The 19,533-nt window shown below is 41.1% G+C and overlaps 1 protein-coding gene across 1 annotated transcript in view; it reads right to left on the reverse strand.

Annotated features, from left to right (window-relative positions):
- HACD2 (3-hydroxyacyl-CoA dehydratase 2) overlaps positions 1-19,533 on the reverse strand; it is an 89,463-nt gene that overhangs the window by 60,321 nt on the left and 9,609 nt on the right. The window contains exon 3 of the mRNA XM_036905593.2: positions 6,405-6,423. Coding sequence (XP_036761488.2) covers positions 6,405-6,423 — 19 coding nt within the window. The remainder of the gene's footprint in view (positions 1-6,404; positions 6,424-19,533) is intronic.

A 19,533-nucleotide genomic window follows, 5' to 3' on the forward strand; every position in this document is an offset into this window, starting at 1 on the left:
GAAGGTCTTGCCTGATACTGCAAAGATTACACTTTGAACATGGTCGTATGAGCTTCATACGAGCTCTGGTGTCAGGATGCTGGGAAATCACTGCACTAATAAATGACAAAGGCAGAAGTGCAAAGAGTGAAGGTTGAGTTTGGTAACCTCCTACCCAGGTGAAGAGCCTTCCCACTGCACCCAGGCAGCTCTAGGAGGCTGGGGGGAGCCTTTGAAGCCTCTAGGCAGAGGATGCAGGCTAGCCTGCTGGGAAAGGGTAAGTCCATTTTCCCATTTGAAAAGGCTCCTTCCTCTCTCTGCTGTAACTACCGCCGAACACACCCCCAGGCAGAAAGCACTGTCTGACTCTAAACACAAAATGACTTTTATTCATCTTTTTGAGGGGGCCGGAAAATTGGGCTTGGATAAGGGGGGTCCTCAGGGTTGAGCACATCAAGAACATGGTGGAGGAGAGCCAGCAAGGTCCACACAAAGCTGTCTCAGCTCCGGTGACAAAAGGGGAGGTAAATCTCAGGATAAGAAACTTGTACTTTGGGAATTATGGCTATTTTTATACTGTTTGTATTTTTGAAACTTATTCCCTTCTTGTTCTTCAACACTGTTGGGTAAAGTTCATTTTTAAAATGTCAACTAAGGTAAGTGGAACCTGTCCCTGAATTATTTTGTCCAAATAAAGTAGTTATGTTTTGTGCCCAGCCATACCTCTGAGGCCTGGGCGCAGGGGTGAAAGCAGAGTTCCAGGAGAGCAAATCCAGATGAATTACCCCATCCCTCCAGGATACTTTCCTTCCAAAGTTCTTTTCTGCTACAACATGGAGGGTTCAGTTTTAATAACATGGGTTAGTGGTTCCTTTACAATATTGCATTGTAAATGACCAATGAAAGCTTGGCCCTCTCAAAGTGGGGGGTAGGTGCATTGCAGTTTGGAGACTTAGTTCACTCTAACTGGTGGAAGGGAAAATATTTCAGGTAGTAGGAGATGGGGGAAGCTTGTCTTCCTAGCAGCTACTCCCTTTCCTCCCTGATACCATTTATTCCCTAATAGAATTTTAGAAGTCATATGCTACCTGCTAATGTTAAGGTGACTGTGAATTTCTTAAAATTCACTTTTTTAAAAATAATTAAATAAAAGGTGCCATCAGCTTGAGAGAGGAATACAAGCAAGCCAACACATACAGCAAACACTTGAAATCTAGGAGACCTAAGTGAAAGGGCTTTTCTCCTTGCCTGTAGATGATATCAAAGGACTAATACTCAACTTTAGACATAATACCCTCTGGGCTATGACTGAGTTCCTGTCTACAGTCTTCAGAGCACTTCTAAAGGTATTTATATTGACAGTATAATTTCCAGTGTGAAGTACATTGTACAAATGTACTATGCCACACCTCCACCTCTAATGTTAATCCCAACAAAGTGGGGGAACCACATTCCAGTTAGCTGAGAACCACCGACGACATCCCATGCACCTCCTCTGTAAACTATTCTTGAACACAACATAGAAAAATAGGTAATAAATCTTTCAATACAAACTGTACCCCATGAATAAAGAAACCACAACTTTTCTTTGCAAACCTGTGAAAGAAATTACTCAAAATGAAATTTTTTAAAATTCTCATTTCCAAAAGGAAAAACATTGCATAAATATAAAGTGCTACAAATCCTGGTTTGAAAGCTGCAATCAGAGCATTTAAGAAATCCTGTTCCAGAGAAAGACAAATACTGTATGATCTCACTTATACACAGAATCTAGAAACCAAACCAAACCAAACCACACACTCATAAACCCTGGGAACAGACTGCTGTTTGCCAGAGGTGGGGGATGAGGATGGGGGAAATGGATGAAGGAGGTACAAACTTCCAGTTGAAGACACTTAAGTCCTGGGGATATAATGTACAGCATGGCAAGTACAGCCAATAAGCCTGGATTGCACATTTGAAAGTTACTGAAAGAGTAGATCTTAAACAATCTCATCACGAGAAAAATTTATTTTAACTGTGTGAGGAGATGGATGTTAACTAAACTTCTTACGGTCATCACTTTGCAATATATACATATATCAAGTCACTATGCAACACACCTGAAATACAGTGTTACATGTCAGTTATATTTCAGTTAGAAAAGATATATATCCCCAATATGTTCCAAAGAGCCACCACTTGCCTTCCCTCCCCCAAAAAGAAACCTTGTCCCTGCATTGTCAGTGGGGAACAGCCAACCTACTCTGAAGAAGCCAGGCATGGGGACCCGTCTGCAAGGACAGAAGGCTTGCCGTTCTCCCAGAAATGAAGCCCTAGTACGGAAGTTTAGCTTGTTGTTTCAGAGGCTACTTTTGCCAACTTGCATTGTCACAGACACAAGTAAGTAGCAACTCCAACCCATGCTAAGAGTAAGTGGCCCTGAAGTACTCACTCCCACAGAAGTGATAATTTAAGAAACATAAGACTATGGGAGAGTTACATTTATATAAGTCTAAATATTCAACATTACAGTGGGGACAGAATAAAACTTTTCATGTTCTATGGCATTACATTGCTTTAGTTAAAAAAGACAGCTATCATTTTATTGGGCAATTTTCAACATCATCGCATTTCAGACATTACGCTAAGTGTTTTTCATGCATGTGCCTTTTCATTTTCCCAATAACCCTGGAAGGTAGGTACCTCTATCCCTCTTTAACTGCTGGGAAAAAAAGGGGGAATAAAGGTTGAGTTACTTCCTGGAAGTCACTCAGCTAGTAAATAATCCAGGTCTGACAGGTCCAGAATTTTCATCAACAATATATAAACTAAAGACATCTCAAGGCTCTAAAATAAGTTTTTAAAAGACCAAGTTGTTACAGTGAAAAGTTTCAGAAAGCCACAGGAAAATAAACCATCATTCCAAAAATAAACTTAAGTTGTGTGAGAAAAAAAAAAGCGTTGCCTTTAGGCTAATGATTGAAAACAGCCAAGTTATTCTTACTGTTAAAAAAATTTTTTTAAGGAACTAAAATCACTTTGCAACAAGTTTTCACCATGTACTGTTAGGTGCTGAGATACAGAAATAAGAAACAGTTTCTTCTCAAAAGTCAGTGGTGCTGGTGTGGGATACAGGTACAATGAGAGAGCGTGATACACTGTGGAAAAGGATGTAAGAGTGAAGTGTAGGGCATTACAGAAAAGTAAAGAATGGCACCAAGTCTAGCCATTGGGTGGTAGGGATGGCTGCTCATTCCAGGCAAAACCTGGGCACAGACCAGAGGCAGGAAGCAGTGCAGTAGCGTGGTACATAGGGGACCCACAGGCAGGTCAGAGTTGCTGAAGCATGGAATGAATGGCAGAGAATGGGCCCAGGGAAGACTGGGGAGGTGGACAGGGTCCAAATTTTAACAAAAGTTTAAACCAGTGAAGGGATTTAAGCATGGAAGTGACATGTTTATTATTACCCTTGAGCTCAATCTTTGGGGGCTGTGTGAAGTATGGAGTTGGAGCCACAGAGCCACATGTTCAACTCCTGCCTCTAGGGCTTATTTACAGAGTGAACTCTTAAAGACAGAAAACTGTCTAAGCCTCAGTCTTGTCAACTGTAAAATGCAAAGTAATGAGATAATAAATGTAAAGCACTGCAACATAGTAAATGCTCACTAAATGGGAACTGTTTTTATTATTGTCGATGAAAAAACAGGACAATCCTGAGAAATATTAGCGCAACACAACTGACAAAATTTGATGACTACCTGGCTATGGGAGTGGGGGAGGGGGACAGGAGCACCATTGATGAGCTCTAGGTCTAGGTTAGGGGACTGAATGGCTGGTGGCTGGAGGTACCCCTGGCAGAGAACATGGGAGGCAGAACAAGCCTGGGAATCTGAGTCTGTTGAGGAGGAGGTGTATCCAGGAGCGGGCATGCAGGAGGTGGATGCATGAGTTTGGAGTCCCGGTGTAGATGTGGCTTGGAGTCAGAGAAGGGAAGAGGTCACCTGCAGAGGGTACATTCAGTCCAAAGGGCAATGAAATACCAACAATTAAGGGGTGAGAAAGAGAAGCCCCCAAAGAAAAAGCACCCCCAGAGGACAAGAAAAACCAGAGGGAGTCATCAGTGGCACCCAATGTGGCTGACAAGTCCAGTAAATTCCAAATGTGCCCTCAAAATTTAGCAGAAGCTCTTGATTTTAGGCCAAAAGGCAATTTTAGTAGGCTGAGGGAGCCAGAAACCCAACTGCTGGGTTAAGGGATAAATGGGGCGAGGAAGCAGAAAGAGTCTACCATAAATCTGCTAAGAGGGATGCAGAGCAGTTGTGTGATCCTAAGGGAGGCAGAGGGCAAAGGTTAGGATAACAATTATTGCTAGGGTGGAGCACTCTGAGCATTCTGAAAGCTGAGAAGGAAAAGGTAGCTGACGAAGGGTGATGATGCAGGAGAGAGAATCATGACAGAACAAGGTCTTTGAGGAAAAAGTTTTAAGTGTCTACTGTGTGTCAGGCACAATGCTAGGCCCTGGGGACACCTGTCAGCAAACCATCAGAGTGTGATATGAACATTTGTCTCTGGAGGGTATCCAGCCGGAGGAGCTCAGAAGGGTGTCCTCCTGACTGTGGTCCTCCTGAAGCCGAGCCTGACACTGATCACCTTTCTGCTTGCACCGCCAAACAACCGCAGCATCTGACACCCGCTGGCTAGGCACTCACTCAAGATCCATATAAACAGATAGATGTACTTGTCAGAATATACTTTATTTCCAAGGGTAGAAATTTTATAGAGAGGTATGAGAATACATTCTAAAACAGATAAAGGGAATTTGGGCATTAAAATACAATGAAATATTAACTACAATAAATAAAAATACACATGCTCAGAAAATATTCGCATCTACGAGCTGTGTATGGAGGCAGCTAGAGGCTGAGACAGTGGGGAGAACAGGGGCACAGGATTCAGGCACGTGGAGAAGGCTTGAGTGGGTCCAGAACTCTCTCTGGCCAAATGTATCCCCGGATCTACAAGCTTAGGCTTCAAATTCATTTACCATTTAAGGGACAAAATTTTTCACCTCAAAATTGTAGACAAAGGATTAAAAAAGAAATGTGTGAGATTATACATCAGCTAAAACCCATTCGCCATCAAATCAGATCAGTCGAGCAGGCTCTGGCCCAAACTGACCTGGGTCCAAAGGTCCACCATTTACTGGCCGTGTGACGTGGGTTAGGGCCCCTTAACCTTTCCTGAGAAACTGACGATGAACAGATGAGTCCCCAAGCCCCTTCCAAATCTCTTGCTCAAAGTTCTACAGCAGTGATCCCTCCTGGGGACCACGCATTCCTCTGAGACTCTACTGAGAGTCACAAATTCTACACACCAACCCCTAAAATAAATAGACACCTGCATACAAAATTCTGCAAATCACCTGAGAAATCCCTAATCATAGACCTCCTTCCTAGTAGGAAAATTGCCAAGGTACAACTCTCTATAATGAAGGTGCTCTGTCTTCCTCAACAGTAATGGGGCCAGGTATCATGGTGACCCCTGCCAGACCCTCAGGGGACAGCCTGTCATGTTGACCCGTGTCCTCCTGAACTAAGTCTCCTCATCTCAGAATTCCCCAGTGCCAAGCAAAGTCCCCTGAATGCACTAAGTACCCACTGAATTTGTGAACTAAGTTCATCAGGGCCATAATGGTTTGGATGGCTAGTTCTTGAGTTTTCAGACCTTTGGTGCTTCTGAGCAAGTATGAACTTCAACTCCTCCTTTGAGAGCCAAGTCTAGATGCACAGCAATCACTATGGGCTTAACAGCACCTGTCAACTTTCCAGAATCAATTTCTATTTAATTAGAGGGGTCTAGCCCACCCCTAGAAGAGAAGCTATACCTCAGTTCTACAGCAGAATTTGATGACTCTCCCTTTCCCCCAAAAGAGAACACACTGGTATTAGCTTTTGGTAGAAATCCCTTACATTTGTATAACCCTTTGTACTTAAGTTTTTCCAATCCCTCTCACATGCTTTAAATACTCATCTAGGAGGTAGGCAATATATGTGGCAATTCTACTTTAAAGATAAGGAAAGAGAATATAACATTTAAGTGATCACAGAGGGGGCTTTCAGTATTGTTCAGAATCAGGACCCCAAGTCACATTTTTATACATATGCTAGTGTTTCTGTTATCCTTGTAACGAGGTAAGAGAGACCTCCTTAAGTTGACAAAGTAAAATACCTGTGACATTTATTAATAAAAGGTTCAGTGATAACATCTAAATAGTACCTGTGATTTTAGAAACCAAAAGCCATACCAATGTAAGCAGTTTTATATATAATGATTAAATAGTTTAGTTTTCTCAATATTCAGTAAGAATCAAAACAACCTATCATTTATGACTTTAAAAAAATGCAAAATCCACGGTACATAGGAGGGAGGACTTCCATACTTACCTATTGCACAGTGTAAAACCTAGAGGAAAAAAAGGGGAAAGAATTGAATTAGTAAAGATCAACAATTAATATAGTTCATATAAACTAGCCTATCAGTAAAAATAGAGCAATGTCTGCCAGCAGTACTGAATTTAAAAAACAAACATTCCATTTTTAAACTTGGCTATTTAACAAAATGTAAATTCTTGTTAGGTTTTTAGTTTGGGTATCTGTGGAAGATTTCCTAAGGAGAAAATCTCACTGCAGTCCTATCAGCTGTCAAGGACCTCTTTTATAATACATAACCTTGTAAAAGCTGCAGGTGTAAAAGCTACAGAACAGAACCATCACAGACTATGGATGGAACACAGGGTCAGAAGAGCCTTTGTTGACTCCTCTTGCCCAACAGGCCCTTTAATGCAGACACTCTCCACAGCTCCAACCTCAGTTCCCATTGTGTCTGATTTGATGATCTCATTACAGATGTGTTCCCAGTCATCTGAAACCCCAGATCTCTGTGCTGTAGGCCCACTTTCCAGACTGCTCTTGGCTATCTCCATCTAGGTGTGCAGCAGCTGCTCGCACACGGTACGCCTCCAGGGGAAGCTCGTCCCTTCCTTCCTTCATTTAACTGCTATACCACTTCCCTGTCTCTCAGATTCAGCCACTTTGCTTCCTTCACCTCCAAGTCCAACTGATTTCCAAGTCCTGCCACTGCTGCTGGCATCTGTCTTCCCTGTTTCTTAGTTCCAGTGCCTTGAATGAGACTGCTATCTCCTCTCATCTCAGTGGCCATCCCACTGGTCAATCAGGTTCTTCTAAATACCCTTCCAATTCATCCTGTATCCAGCATTGCTTTAACCTGGTGATGGTAGTGATCTGAAGCTATCAACAAGACAGATTTAATAACCAAAGCTTTCCTAGATGATAAGACCTAACAGCTAATGTAGTGCACTTTAGAATTTGTATCTCTCTAGCAGTCATTGTGTTGTTTGATCCTAACAATAACCAGGGCAGACAGGCAGGACAGATGCCTCTACTTGTAGACAAGCACACCAAGGCTTACAAAAGCTGTTCAACTTGCCCAAGGTAAGTGATGTCCACAATGAAGAACCTAGGTTTTATTTCTACTCTACTGATTTTTCTATATTATTTCATTGTACCATTAAGTTACAAGATAGCTAAAGCCACTACTTGACAAGATTTAGCTTATTAAAACATGCCTGATAAGACTCTGTGCTCAAAACCTATTTCATCATGTTTTTTTTGAAGGTGAGAGGGGCTTTGGGTTAAAAAAAATGAAGCTGCACTGATTTGTTGTTAACTGGTAAGAGAACAAAAGAATTACAATACTGGAGATCTTAAAATAATTTTCAGAAGAAAACACTGCTAAGAACATCAAATGTGTAAATATTAAAACATTAAATCGAACCTCCTGCTTCAAAGTTGAGAAAAACTAAAAGACATGTGTAGATTAAAATGAGGAATGAAAGACATGAACAGCATTCTCTGAGGCAAGACAGATGACAGTGCCTAGACAGAAAACCTATTCTCTCCATGTAGGTGGCAAGACATCCATGCTGCTGATTTAACAACAGGACATACAGTGCTTAAGAGCTCTGTTTTCTTTGTGTGATAGAAGAGTAGGTCTTAGTCCTATTAGATCCAATCTCTCCTTTTTAATCATATATATTTTATAATGCCTCCCTTCCTACTCTAAAATGACATTCATACATAAGCTACCTACATATGCCAAGGTAAGTAAGTGGAAGTAGAGAAAACAAGGAAGTATGATATTACTGCAAATGAGCTTGGTTTTACTTATTTCTAAGTGTGGTGTCAAAATAATCCCAAGTTATATCATGGGATGGGGTGGGAAGAATGTATTACAGAAAACATATCCTCTGCCTTGAAATCCCACTGAGACACACAATCAGTGTCTAATCTGTAGAAAGACTTTGGAGAAGTTATTCTTTGAAACTGAATTTCAAACAAGGAAGATAAGATGGGTGAGACAAACAGTAATACAAGAGGCAATAAAGCAGTTGTGTAATAGCCTGGGGATAGTTTTAGAATAAAACTGAAAGACTATAATGATCCCCCCAAAGGGCAATAATATGAATTACTAAAATACGTATATTAAAGAAATCTACTAAGATCCTTGAATTTTACATGTCTTCACTAACTTAGTAATTGAAGTCTGAACAGGAATCTCAGATCTCATTATGTATTTTGAATTGGTTTAACTGCTTTTGCAGTAACCATCAAATACACTGAAATCCTTTTCAACTAAATATGCAAGCTGGAAGTGCTGTAATTCAGAACAGAATGTGCTGAGTGAACAAATCACTCAATTATTTTGAGATAATATCTTTACTCACTTAGGCTCTCTCTTTATACCAACTGTGGTCGCCAGAATTCTGAAGATGATTCCCCAAGATCCCTGTTCCTTGGTTATGTACTCAAATACCAGTCTAGATCCTGCACTGCAGGAATTTTGCACATGTAACTGAAATCCTCAGTCAACTGATTTTAAGATATGGAGATTTTATGGGTAGACCTGATCCAACCAGGTGAGCCCTATAAAGCAGAGAGTTTTCTCTGGCTGGTAGCAGAAGGGGAAGTCAGAGATATTCAAACAAGAGACTCAATGTGCCACTGTTGCTTTCAAAGGTAGAGGGGGCCATGTGCAGGGACTAGAGAGCAGCCTCTAGGAGCTACTAGGCCTGACCTTCAGCTGACAGCTAGCAAAGAAATGGGACCTCACACCTACAACCACAGGAGCCGGATTCTGCCAACAAGCTGAATGAATTAGAAACAGATTCTTCCTCAGAGCCTCCAGATAAGAGCTAGTCTGGCTGACACCTGGATTTCAGTTTTTTGAGACCCTGAGCAGAGAACCCAGTGAAGCCTAGCTTCTGACCTACAGAACTCTGAGCTAATAAATGAGTGTTGTTTTAAGCTGTTAAGCTTGTGGTATTTTGTTAGGCAACAGAAATCTAGGACAACAACCTTCTAACTTAAACTTTCTATTTAATTTCTCCTGAAGAGTTTTTAGTATTAGTAAGTACAACACTATCAATTAACATTTGTAGAGGGGTTAGCCTGCAGGATATACAAAAGTCGAGGGGATGCAGAACAAATCTTCACTGAAGTTGACTGTCTGAGACACTGCAGGACATGTACGCACAGCACCCTCATTCACTACAGCAATCAAAATACCCTCACAATTTTCCAAAGTGCATTCTGAAAGGGGTGTGCTGCTCTTGTTGAGATCACTGAGAGTCACTGGACTAAAACAAGTACAATTCACTGGAAAAAACTTAGAAGATTTGCCATATTCACAATCTCTCTTGAAAATAGGTCACAAACATCTCTCTCTTCTCAAAACCTCTCTAGTAGCACCTACTCACAATAAGCTCATTTTAGTTTAAAATTTTAACCTCCATGTCCAATGCCTTCTTCCACAACAGGTTACGTGGAAACGTCTTATTTGAAAAAGTTTCTAAGATTTGTGCTAAGGAAATTATTTTTGTAAGTTAACAACAAATTTGTTCAGTTTCACTTTTCTTTTTTAAAGACTTTGCTTTTTTTTTTTTTTTTTTTTTTAGAGTGATTTTTTTTTTTTTTTAAATAATTATCTTTTATTGAAGGGTAGTTGACGCACAGTATTACATTACATTAGTTTCAAGTGTACAACACAGTGGTAGAACATTTATATACATAATTCTAGGTTCCAGCTATCACCATACCAAGCTGTTACAATATCTTGACTATATTCCTTATGCTATACATTACATCCCGGTTACTTATTTATTTTACCATTGGAAGTCTGTCCTTTTTTTTTTTTTTTTTTTTTTGTGAGGGCATCTCTCATATTTATTGATCAAATGGTTGTTAACGACAATAAAATTCTGTATAGGGGAGTCAGTGCTCAATGCACAATCATTAATCCACACCAAGCCTAATTTTCGTCAGTCTCTAATCTTCTGAGGCATAACAAACAAGTTCTTACATGTAGAACAAATTCTTACATAATGAATAAGTTACATCGTGAACAGTACAAGGGCAGTCATCACAGAAACTTTCGGTTTTGCTCATGCATTATAAACTCTAAACAATCAGTTCAAATATGAATACTCATTTGGTTTTTATACTTGATTTATATGTGGATACCACATTTCTCTCTTTATTATTATTATTTTTAATAAAATGCTGAAGTGGTAGGTAGATGCAAGATAAAGGTAGAAAACATAGTTTAGTGTTGTAAGAGAGCAAATGTAGATGATCAGGTGTGTGCCTGTAGACTATGTGTTAATCCAAGCTAGACCAGGGCAATAAAACATCCACATATGCAAAAGATTTCTCTCAGAACAGGGGGGGTGAGGTTCTAAGCCTCACCTCTGTTGATCCCCAATTTCTCACCTGATGGCCCCCCTGCGACTGTGCCTGTCTTAGGTTGTTCCTCCCTTGAGGAATCTTACCCGTCTCTGGCTAACCAGTCATCTTCCGGGGCCATACAGGGAAATGTGAAGTTGGTAAGTGAGAGGGAAGCCTTATTGTTTGAAAAGGTTAGCTTTTTACTTCTTTGCATATTTATGCCCTGTGGCTTCTATGCCCAGCATTTGTCTTGAGGTATTTTTACCACTTGGAGGAGTTATGATACTCGGTAAATTTGATATGAGGCACGAATTCTATTTAAGGGTTGTAATTAGGAAGGAAGAAGAAAAGCTATAGAAGTAGCAGGCGGAAGAAAACATGGGAAGATTGATTATTTCTTTGACAAATCTTCTTGTAGAGTAACTTCAGCATATATAGGTTTTAAGCTACTACTTAAATTGCGCACACACATTAACATAATGGGAGTATAGTTACATAACCAAAGCGTATCTGTAATTACCAGCCATCTCCAGTGAAAACCAAGAAAAGCATTAAGGCACCTTAGGCATTTGTGAAAACTTATCTATGATATGGTGGATATTGTCCAACTGAACTTGAACAGTCTGAGAGAAATCAGACAAATTAAAACAACCCATTCCTGGGGACTGTTCACATGCCATATGTTCTTTTAACAGTAAATAGTCTGTAGTTGTAAGAGTTTGGAGCGCTACAATTTGCACTTCTCCAAATTCTTGGTTGAGTTCCAACAGTATAGATCCAGTCAAATTTGTTGTTTTACTGTATGCACAGGCCAGCTTAGATATCTCCTTTCTCATTCCCATGGCAAGTCCAGGAACTGGTGGGATGAGTGCATCTACAGCTGTAGCAGTGCGTGGATCTTTGTTGGAGTTTTTTGATGATCATCTTGTGGCATGAGACTTCCAGAGAGTGCAGATGTTGGAAGTTCTTTTTCATATCGTATCTTAGTTCATTTTCGGGGTAGCCCAATTAGGCTTTGATCCTCTGTATAAACACAAACAGACCTTTGCCTACACTTTTATATGCCCTTTATACCCTTGTGTAGAACTCATTGGAGGTTACCACACAGGAACTGCCCTTTTTTTTTTTTTTTTGCTTTGTTTTTGGTATCACTAATCTACACTTACATGACGAATATTATGTTTACTAGGCTCTCCCCTATACCAGATCTCCCCTATAAACCCCTTTACAGTCACTGTCCATCAGCATAGCAAAATGTTGTAGAATCACTACTTGCCTTCTCTATGTTGTACAGCCCTCCCTTTTCTCCTACCCCCCCATGCATGTTAATCTTAATACCCCCCTACTTCTCCCACCCTTATCCCTCCCTACCCACCCATCCTCCCCAGTCCCTTTCCCTTTGGTACCTGTTAGTCCATTCTTGAGTTCTGTGATTCTGCTGCTGTTTTGTTCCTTCAGTTTTTCCTTTGTTCTTATATTCCACAGATAAGTGAAATCATTTGGTATTTCTCTTTCTCCGCTTCGCTTGTTTCACTGAGCATAATACCCTCCAGCTCCATCCATGTTGCTGTAAATGATTGGATTTGCCCTTTTCTTATGGCTGAGTAGTATTCCATTGTGTATATGTACCACATCTTCTTTATCCATTCATCTATCGATGGACATTTAGGTTGCTTCCAATTCTTAGCTATTGTAAATAGTGCTGCAATAAACATAGGGGTGCATCTGTCTTTCTCAAACTTGATTGCTGTGTTCTTAGGGTAAATTCCTAGGAGTGGAATTCCTGGGTCAAATGGTAAGTCTGTTTTGAGCATTTTGATGTACCTCCATACTGCTTTCCACAATGGTTGAACTAACTTACATTCCCACCAGCAGTGTAGGAGGGTTCCCCTTTCTCCACAGCCTCGCCAACATATGTTGTTGTTTGTCTTTTGGATGGCAGCCATCCTTACTGGTGTGAGGTGATACCTCATTGTAGTTTTAATTTGCATTTCTCTGATAATTAGCGATGTGGAGCATCTTTTCCTGTGTCTGTTGGCCATCTGTATTTCTTTTTTGGAGAACTGTCTGTTCAGTTCCTCTGCCCATTTTTTAACTGGGTTATTTGTTTTTTGTTTGTTGAGGCGTGTGAGCTCCTTATATATTCTGGACGTCAAGCCTTTATCGGATGTGTCATTTTCAAATATATTCTCCCATACTGTAGGGATCCTTCTTGTTCTATTGATGGTGTCTTTTGCTGTACAGAAGCTTTTCAGCTTAATATAGTCCCACTTACTCATTTTTGCTGTTGTTTTCCTTGCCCGGGGAGATATGTTCAAGAAGAGGTCACTCATGTTTATGTCTAAGAGGTTTTCGCCTATGTTTTCTTCCAAGAGTTTAATGGTTTCATGGCTTACATTCAGGTCTTTGATCCATTTTGAGTTTACTTTTGTATATGGGGTTAGACAATGGTCCAGTTTCATTCTCCTACATGTAGCTGTCCAGTTTTGCCAGCACCACCTGTTGAAGAGACTGTCATTTCGCCATTGTATGTCCATGGCTCCTTTATCAAATATTAATTGACCATATATGTCTGGGTTAATGTCTGGATTCTCTAGTCTGTTCCATTGGTCTGTGGCTCTGTTCTTGTGCCAGTACCAAATTGTCTTGATTACTATGGCTTTATAGTAGAGCTTGAAGTTGGGGAGTGAGATCCCCCCTACTTTATTCTTCTTTCTCAGGATTGCTTTCGCTATTCGGGCTCTTTGGTGTTTCCATATGAATTTTTGAATTATTTGTTCCAGTTCATTGAAGAATGTTGCTGGTAGTTTCATAGGGATTGCATCAAATCTGTATATTGCTTTGGGCAGGATGGCCATTTTAACGATATTAATTCTTCCTAGCCACGAGCATGGGATGAGTTTCCATCTGTTAGTGTCCCCTTTAATTTCTCTTAAGAGTGACTTGTAGTTTTCAGAGTATAAGTCTTTCACTTCTTTGGTTAGGTTTATTCCTAGGTATTTTATTTTTTTTGATGCAATTGTGAATGGAGTTGTTTTCCTGATTTCTCTTTCTGTTGGTTCATTGTTAGTATATAGGAAAGCCACAGATTTCTGTGTGTTGATTTTGTATCCTGCAACTTTGCTGTATTCCGATATCAGTTCTAGTAGTTTTGGGGTGGAGTCTTTAGGGTTTTTTATGTACAGTATCATGTCATCTGCAAATAGTGACAGTTTAACTTCTTCTTTACCAATCTGGATTCCTTGTATTTCTTTATTTTGTCTGATTGCCGTGGCTAGGACCTCCAGTACTATGTTAAATAACAGTGGAGAGAGTGGGCATCCCTGTCTAGTTCCCGATCTCAGCGGAAATGCTTTCAGCTTCTCGCTGTTCAATATAATGTTTGCTGTGGGTTTATCATAGATGGCCTTTATTATGTTGAGGTACTTGCCCTCTATTCCCATTTTGCTGAGAGTTTTTAACATGAATGGATGTTGAACTTTGTCAAATGCTTTTTCAGCATCTATGGAGATGATCATGTGGTTTTTGTCTTTCTTTTTGTTGATGTGGTGGATGATGTTGATGGACTTTCGAATGTTGTACCATCCTTGCATCCCTGGGATGAATCCCACTTGGTCATGGTGTATGATCCTTTTGATGTATTTTTGAATTCAGTTTGCTAATATTTTATTGAGTATTTTTGCATCTACGTTCACCAGGGATATTGGTCTGTAGTTTTCTTTTTTGGTGGGGTCTTTGCCTGGTTTTGGTATTAGGGTGATGTTAGCTTCATAGAATGAGTTTGGGAGTATCCCCTCCTCCTCTATTTTTTGGAAAACTTTAAGGAGAATGGGTATTATGTCTTCCCTGTATGTCTGATAAAATTCCGAGGTAAATCCATCTGGCCCGGGGGTTTTGTTCTTTGGTAGTTTTTGGATTACCGCTTCAATTTCGTTGCTGGTAATTGGTCTGTTTAGATTTTCTGTTTCTTCCTGGGTCAATCTTGGAAGGTTATATTTTTCTAGGAAGTTGTCCATTTCTCCTAGGTTTCCCAGCTTGTTAGCATATAGGTTTTCATAGTATTCTCCAATAATTCTTTGCATTTCCGTGGGGTCCGTCGTGATTTTTCCTTTCTCATTTCTGATACTGTTGATTTGTGTTGACTCTCTTTTCTTCTTAATAAGTCTGGCTAGAGGCTTATCTATTTTGTTTATTTTCTCGAAGAACCAGCTCTTGGTTTCATTGATTTTTGCTATTGTTTTATTCTTCTCAATTTTATTTATTTCTTCTCTGATCTTTATTATGTCCCTCCTTCTGCTGACCTTAGGCCTCATCTGTTCTTCTTTTTCCAATTTCGATAATTGTGACATTAGACCATTCATTTGGGATTGCTCTTCCTTTTTTAAATATGCTTGGATTGCTATATACTTTCCTCTTAAGACTGCTTTTGCTGTGTCCCACAGAAGTTGGGGCTTAGTGTTGTTGTTGTCATTTGTTTCCATATATTGCTGGATCTCCATTTTGATTTGGTCATTGATCCATTGATTATTTAGGAGCGTGTTGTTAAGCCTCCATGTGTTTGTGAGCCTCTTTGCTTTCTTTGTACAGTTTATTTCTAGTTTTATGCCTTTGTGGTCTGAAAAGTTGTTTGGTAGGATTTCAATCTTTTGGAATTTTCTGAGGCTCTTTTTGTGGCCTAGTATGTGGTCTATTCTGGAGAATGTTCCATGTGCACTTGAGAAGAATGTATATCCCGCTGCTTTTGGATGTAGAGTTCTATAGATGTCTATTAGGTCCATCTGCTCTACTGTGTTGTTCAGTGCTTCCATGTCCTTACTTATTTTCTGCCCAGTGGATCTATCCTTTGGGGTGAGTGGTGTGTTGAAGTCTCCTAGAATGAATGCATTGCAGTCTATATCCCCCTTTAGTTCTGTTAGTATTTGTTTCACATATGCTGGTGCTCCTGTGTTGGGTGCATATATATTTAGAATGGTTATATCCTCTTGTTTGACTGAGCCCTTTATCATTATGTAGTATCCTTCTTTATCTCTTGTTACTTTCTTTGTTTTGAAGTCTATTTTGTCTGATATTAGTACTGCAACCCCTGCTTTCTTCTCACTGTTGTTTGCTTGAAATATGTTTTTCCATCCCTTGACTTTTAGTCTGTACATGTCTTTGGGTTTGAGGTGAGTTTCTTCTAAGCAGCATATCGATGGGTCTTGCTTTTTTATCCATTCTGTTACTCTGTGTCTTTTGATTGGTGCATTCAATCCATTAACATTTAGGGTGACTATTGAAAGATATGTACTTATTGCCATTGCAGGCTTTAAATTCGTGGTTACCAAAGGTTCAAGGTTAGCCTCTTTAGTATCTTACTGCCTAACTTAGCTCGCTTATTGAGCTGTTATATACACTATCTGGAGATTCTTTTCTTCTCTCCCTTATTGTTCCTCCTCCTCGATTCTTCATATGTTGGGTGTTTTGTGCTGTGCTCTTTCTAGGAGTGCTCCCATCTAGAGCAGTCCTTGTAAGATGTTCTGTAGAGGTGGTTTGTGGAAAGCAAATTCCCTCAGCTTTTGTTTGTCTGGGAATTGTTTAATCCCACCGTCATATTTGAATGATAGTCGTGCTGGATACAGTATCCTTGGTTCAAGGCCCTTCTGTTTCATTGTATTAAATATATCATGCCATTCTCTTCTGGCCTGTAGGGTTTCTGTTGAGAAATCTGACGTTAGCCTGATGGGTTTCCCTTTATAGGTGACCTTTTTCTCTCTAGCTGCCTTTAACACTCTTTCCTTGTCCTTGATCTTTGCCATTTTAATTATTATGTGTCTTGGTGTTGCCCTTCTTGGATCCTTTCTGTTGGGGGTTCTGTGTATTTCCGTGGTCTGTTCGATTACTTCCTCCCCCAGTGTGGGGAAGTTTTCAGCAATTATTTCTTCTAAGATGCTTTCCATCTCTTTTCCTCTCTCTTCTTCTTCTGGTACCCCTATAATACGGATATTGTTCCTTTTGGATTGGTCACACAGTTCTCTTAATATTGTTTCATTCCTGGAGATCCTTTTGTCTCTCTCTATGTCAGCTTCTATGCGTTCCTGTTCTCTGATTTCAATTCCATCAATGGCCTCTTGCATTCTATCCATTCTGCTTATAAACCCTTCCAGAGTTTGTTTCATTTCTGCGATCTCCTTTCTGGCATCTGTGATCTCCTTCCGGACTTCATCCCATTTCTCTTGCGTATTTCTCTGCATCTCTGTCAGCATGTTTATGATTCTTATTTTGAATTCTTTTTCAGGAAGACTGGTTAGGTCTGTCTCCTTCTCTGGTGTTGTCTCTGTGATCTTTGTCTGCCTGTAGCTTTGCCTTTTCATGATGAAAGGAATAGACTGCAGAACTGGGACGAGTGACGGCTGGAAGGACTTCCTTTCTTGTTGGTTTGTGGCCCTCCTCTCCTGGGAGAACAGCGACCTCTAGTGGCTTGTGCTGCGCAGCTGCACGCAGACAGGGCTTCTGCTTCCTGCCCGGCTGCTATGGGGTTAATCTCCGCTGTTGCTGTGGGCGTGGCCTGGCTCGGGCAGCTACTCCAAAATGGTGGAGTCGCCTTGGAGCAGGAGCTGCTGGGAGGCTATTTATCTCCGTAAGGGGCCTCCCTGCTCCCTGCAGCCCAGGGGTTAGGGTGCCCAGAGATCCCAGATTCCCTACCTCTGGATTAAGTGACCCGCCCTGCCCCTTTAAGACTTCCAAAAAGCACCCGCCAAAACAAAACAACGCCCACCAAAAAAAAAGAAAAAAAAAATTTTTTTTAATTAAAAAAAAAGGGTGGTCGTTCGTTTTTCTTTATTCTCCGGTGCCAGCCTCAGGCCTCTGCTCACCGGTCGGTCTTTCTGCCCTGTTTCCCTAGTATTGGGGTCCCTATCCCTTTAAGACTTCCAAAAAGCTCTCGCCAAAACAAAACAGCAATAAAGCAAAAAAAATGGTCGCGCGCTTTTCTTATGTCCTCTGTGGCCCAGCCTCCAGTGCCTGCTCACTGTTCTTGCTGCCCTGTTTTCCTAGTATCGAGCGCCCTGCACTCTGGCCCGGATGGCTGGGGCTGGGTGTTCGGCAGTCCTGGGCTCCGTCTCCCTCCCGCTCTGCCTGCTCTTCTCCCGCCGGGAGCTGGGGGCAGGGGCGCTCGGCTCCCGCGGGGCCGGGGCTTGTATCTTACCCCCTTCGCGAGGCGCTGAGTTCTCTCAGGTGCGTATGTGGTCTGGATATTGTCCTGTGTCCTCTGGTCTTTATTCTAGGAAGGGTTGTCTTTGTTATATTTTCATAGATATATGTTGTTTTGGGAGGAGATTTCCGCTGCTCTACTCACGCCGCCATCTTCCGCCCACCTCAAGACTTTGCTTTTTTGAGAGTAATTTTGGGTTGTTCACAGCAAAATTGAGAGGAAAGTACAGAGAGAGATCTCCCATACGCCCCTTGTCCCCATTCGGGCACAGCCTCTCCACTGCCCACACCCTTCACCAGAGGGGCATTTGCCGCAGATGATGAACCTACACTGACATGTCACAGTCACTCGGAGCCAACAGTTATCTGAAGACTTCCTGTTGCTGCTGTACATTCTACGGGGCTGAACAGATGTAAAATGACATGTGTCCACCATTACAGTATCATACAATCATTTCACTGCCCTAAAAATCCTCTCTGCTCTGTCTGTTCCTCTTCCAGTTTCCTTTTTAACTCAAGGTAAAACCACAAACCCAAAGAAGAGTTCAGCAAGTCTCAAGAGGTGTAGGAACACACGCAGCTTTGGAGACCTAACTTGTAGCTCATGGATGAATGTGATTCGGCTACAGGAAGTCCCAATCTGTTTTTCCATTCAAAATTCCAAATCCTTGGGAGAAATGTCTGAGCAGTCCTGTCTGGGCCCGGTGTGCACTGCAGGCTTGGCCAGCTACAGCATGAGACACAGGCAGGGCGTAGAGATGCGGCTGCAGGACTGGCAACACTTCCAGAGAGGATAAACTCTCCTGAGCAGGGCAGCTCCTCAAGACATGTCTTCTCCACTCATGTGATCGCGGAGGGGTCCAGAACTAACGTGAGTTGCGTTCATCGCTATCTGGTTCTTCTGGAAAATTATCATACTATATGTGTAATTCCATTTTTTCTTAGAATTTATAACACATAGTCTTGAAGCACAGACACCAAGATGTCAGCAGTGGTTATTTATCTTTAAGTAGTGGGCTTATGAACCAAATGCATTTTCTTCTTTGTGATTATCTGAGTTTTTATAATAATGAATATATAGCCCCCCTGGCTGAAGGGAAACCCCTTTCCCCTCTTCCCTGGTTTCTATGAGAAGGTTTTCCCCCAAATACGTCTGGTCTCTCTCTGCCAGTTAATCATTTTAAACCGGGAAAGGAAGGTTGACTGTCGGAGCAGTAAATCTGTGAAGAATAAACTGGATGTGCTCAACTCAGCTGTTTTGGGATTTCTACAATGAACCCCTCCATGCCTCCCCAGGGTCTGCTGCCTGGGCCAGGCGAAAGCTGAGTCTAATTCTGGAGTTCAGTTAGTAAACCTCTGGCTTATACACTAACACAAGGCCTCCAGCTAGGCTTGTATCACCAATGAAGGTGATTTTTAGGGTCCTTATGCAAGTTCTTTGAGTTATGTTTCAATGTTCAGAACATAAGGAAGAAAAAAGAGGGTATTTATTAGGCTCCCTCAGATATTCCAGGCCAAACTTGACTTCAAATCCTGGTACATTCATTTTTAAAGGAGGGAATAGGTGAAATTTCCTTAATTA

Source organism: Manis pentadactyla, chromosome 1 (genome assembly GCF_030020395.1).
Source record: "Manis pentadactyla isolate mManPen7 chromosome 1, mManPen7.hap1, whole genome shotgun sequence".
Taxonomy (NCBI): Eukaryota; Metazoa; Chordata; class Mammalia; order Pholidota; family Manidae; genus Manis; species Manis pentadactyla.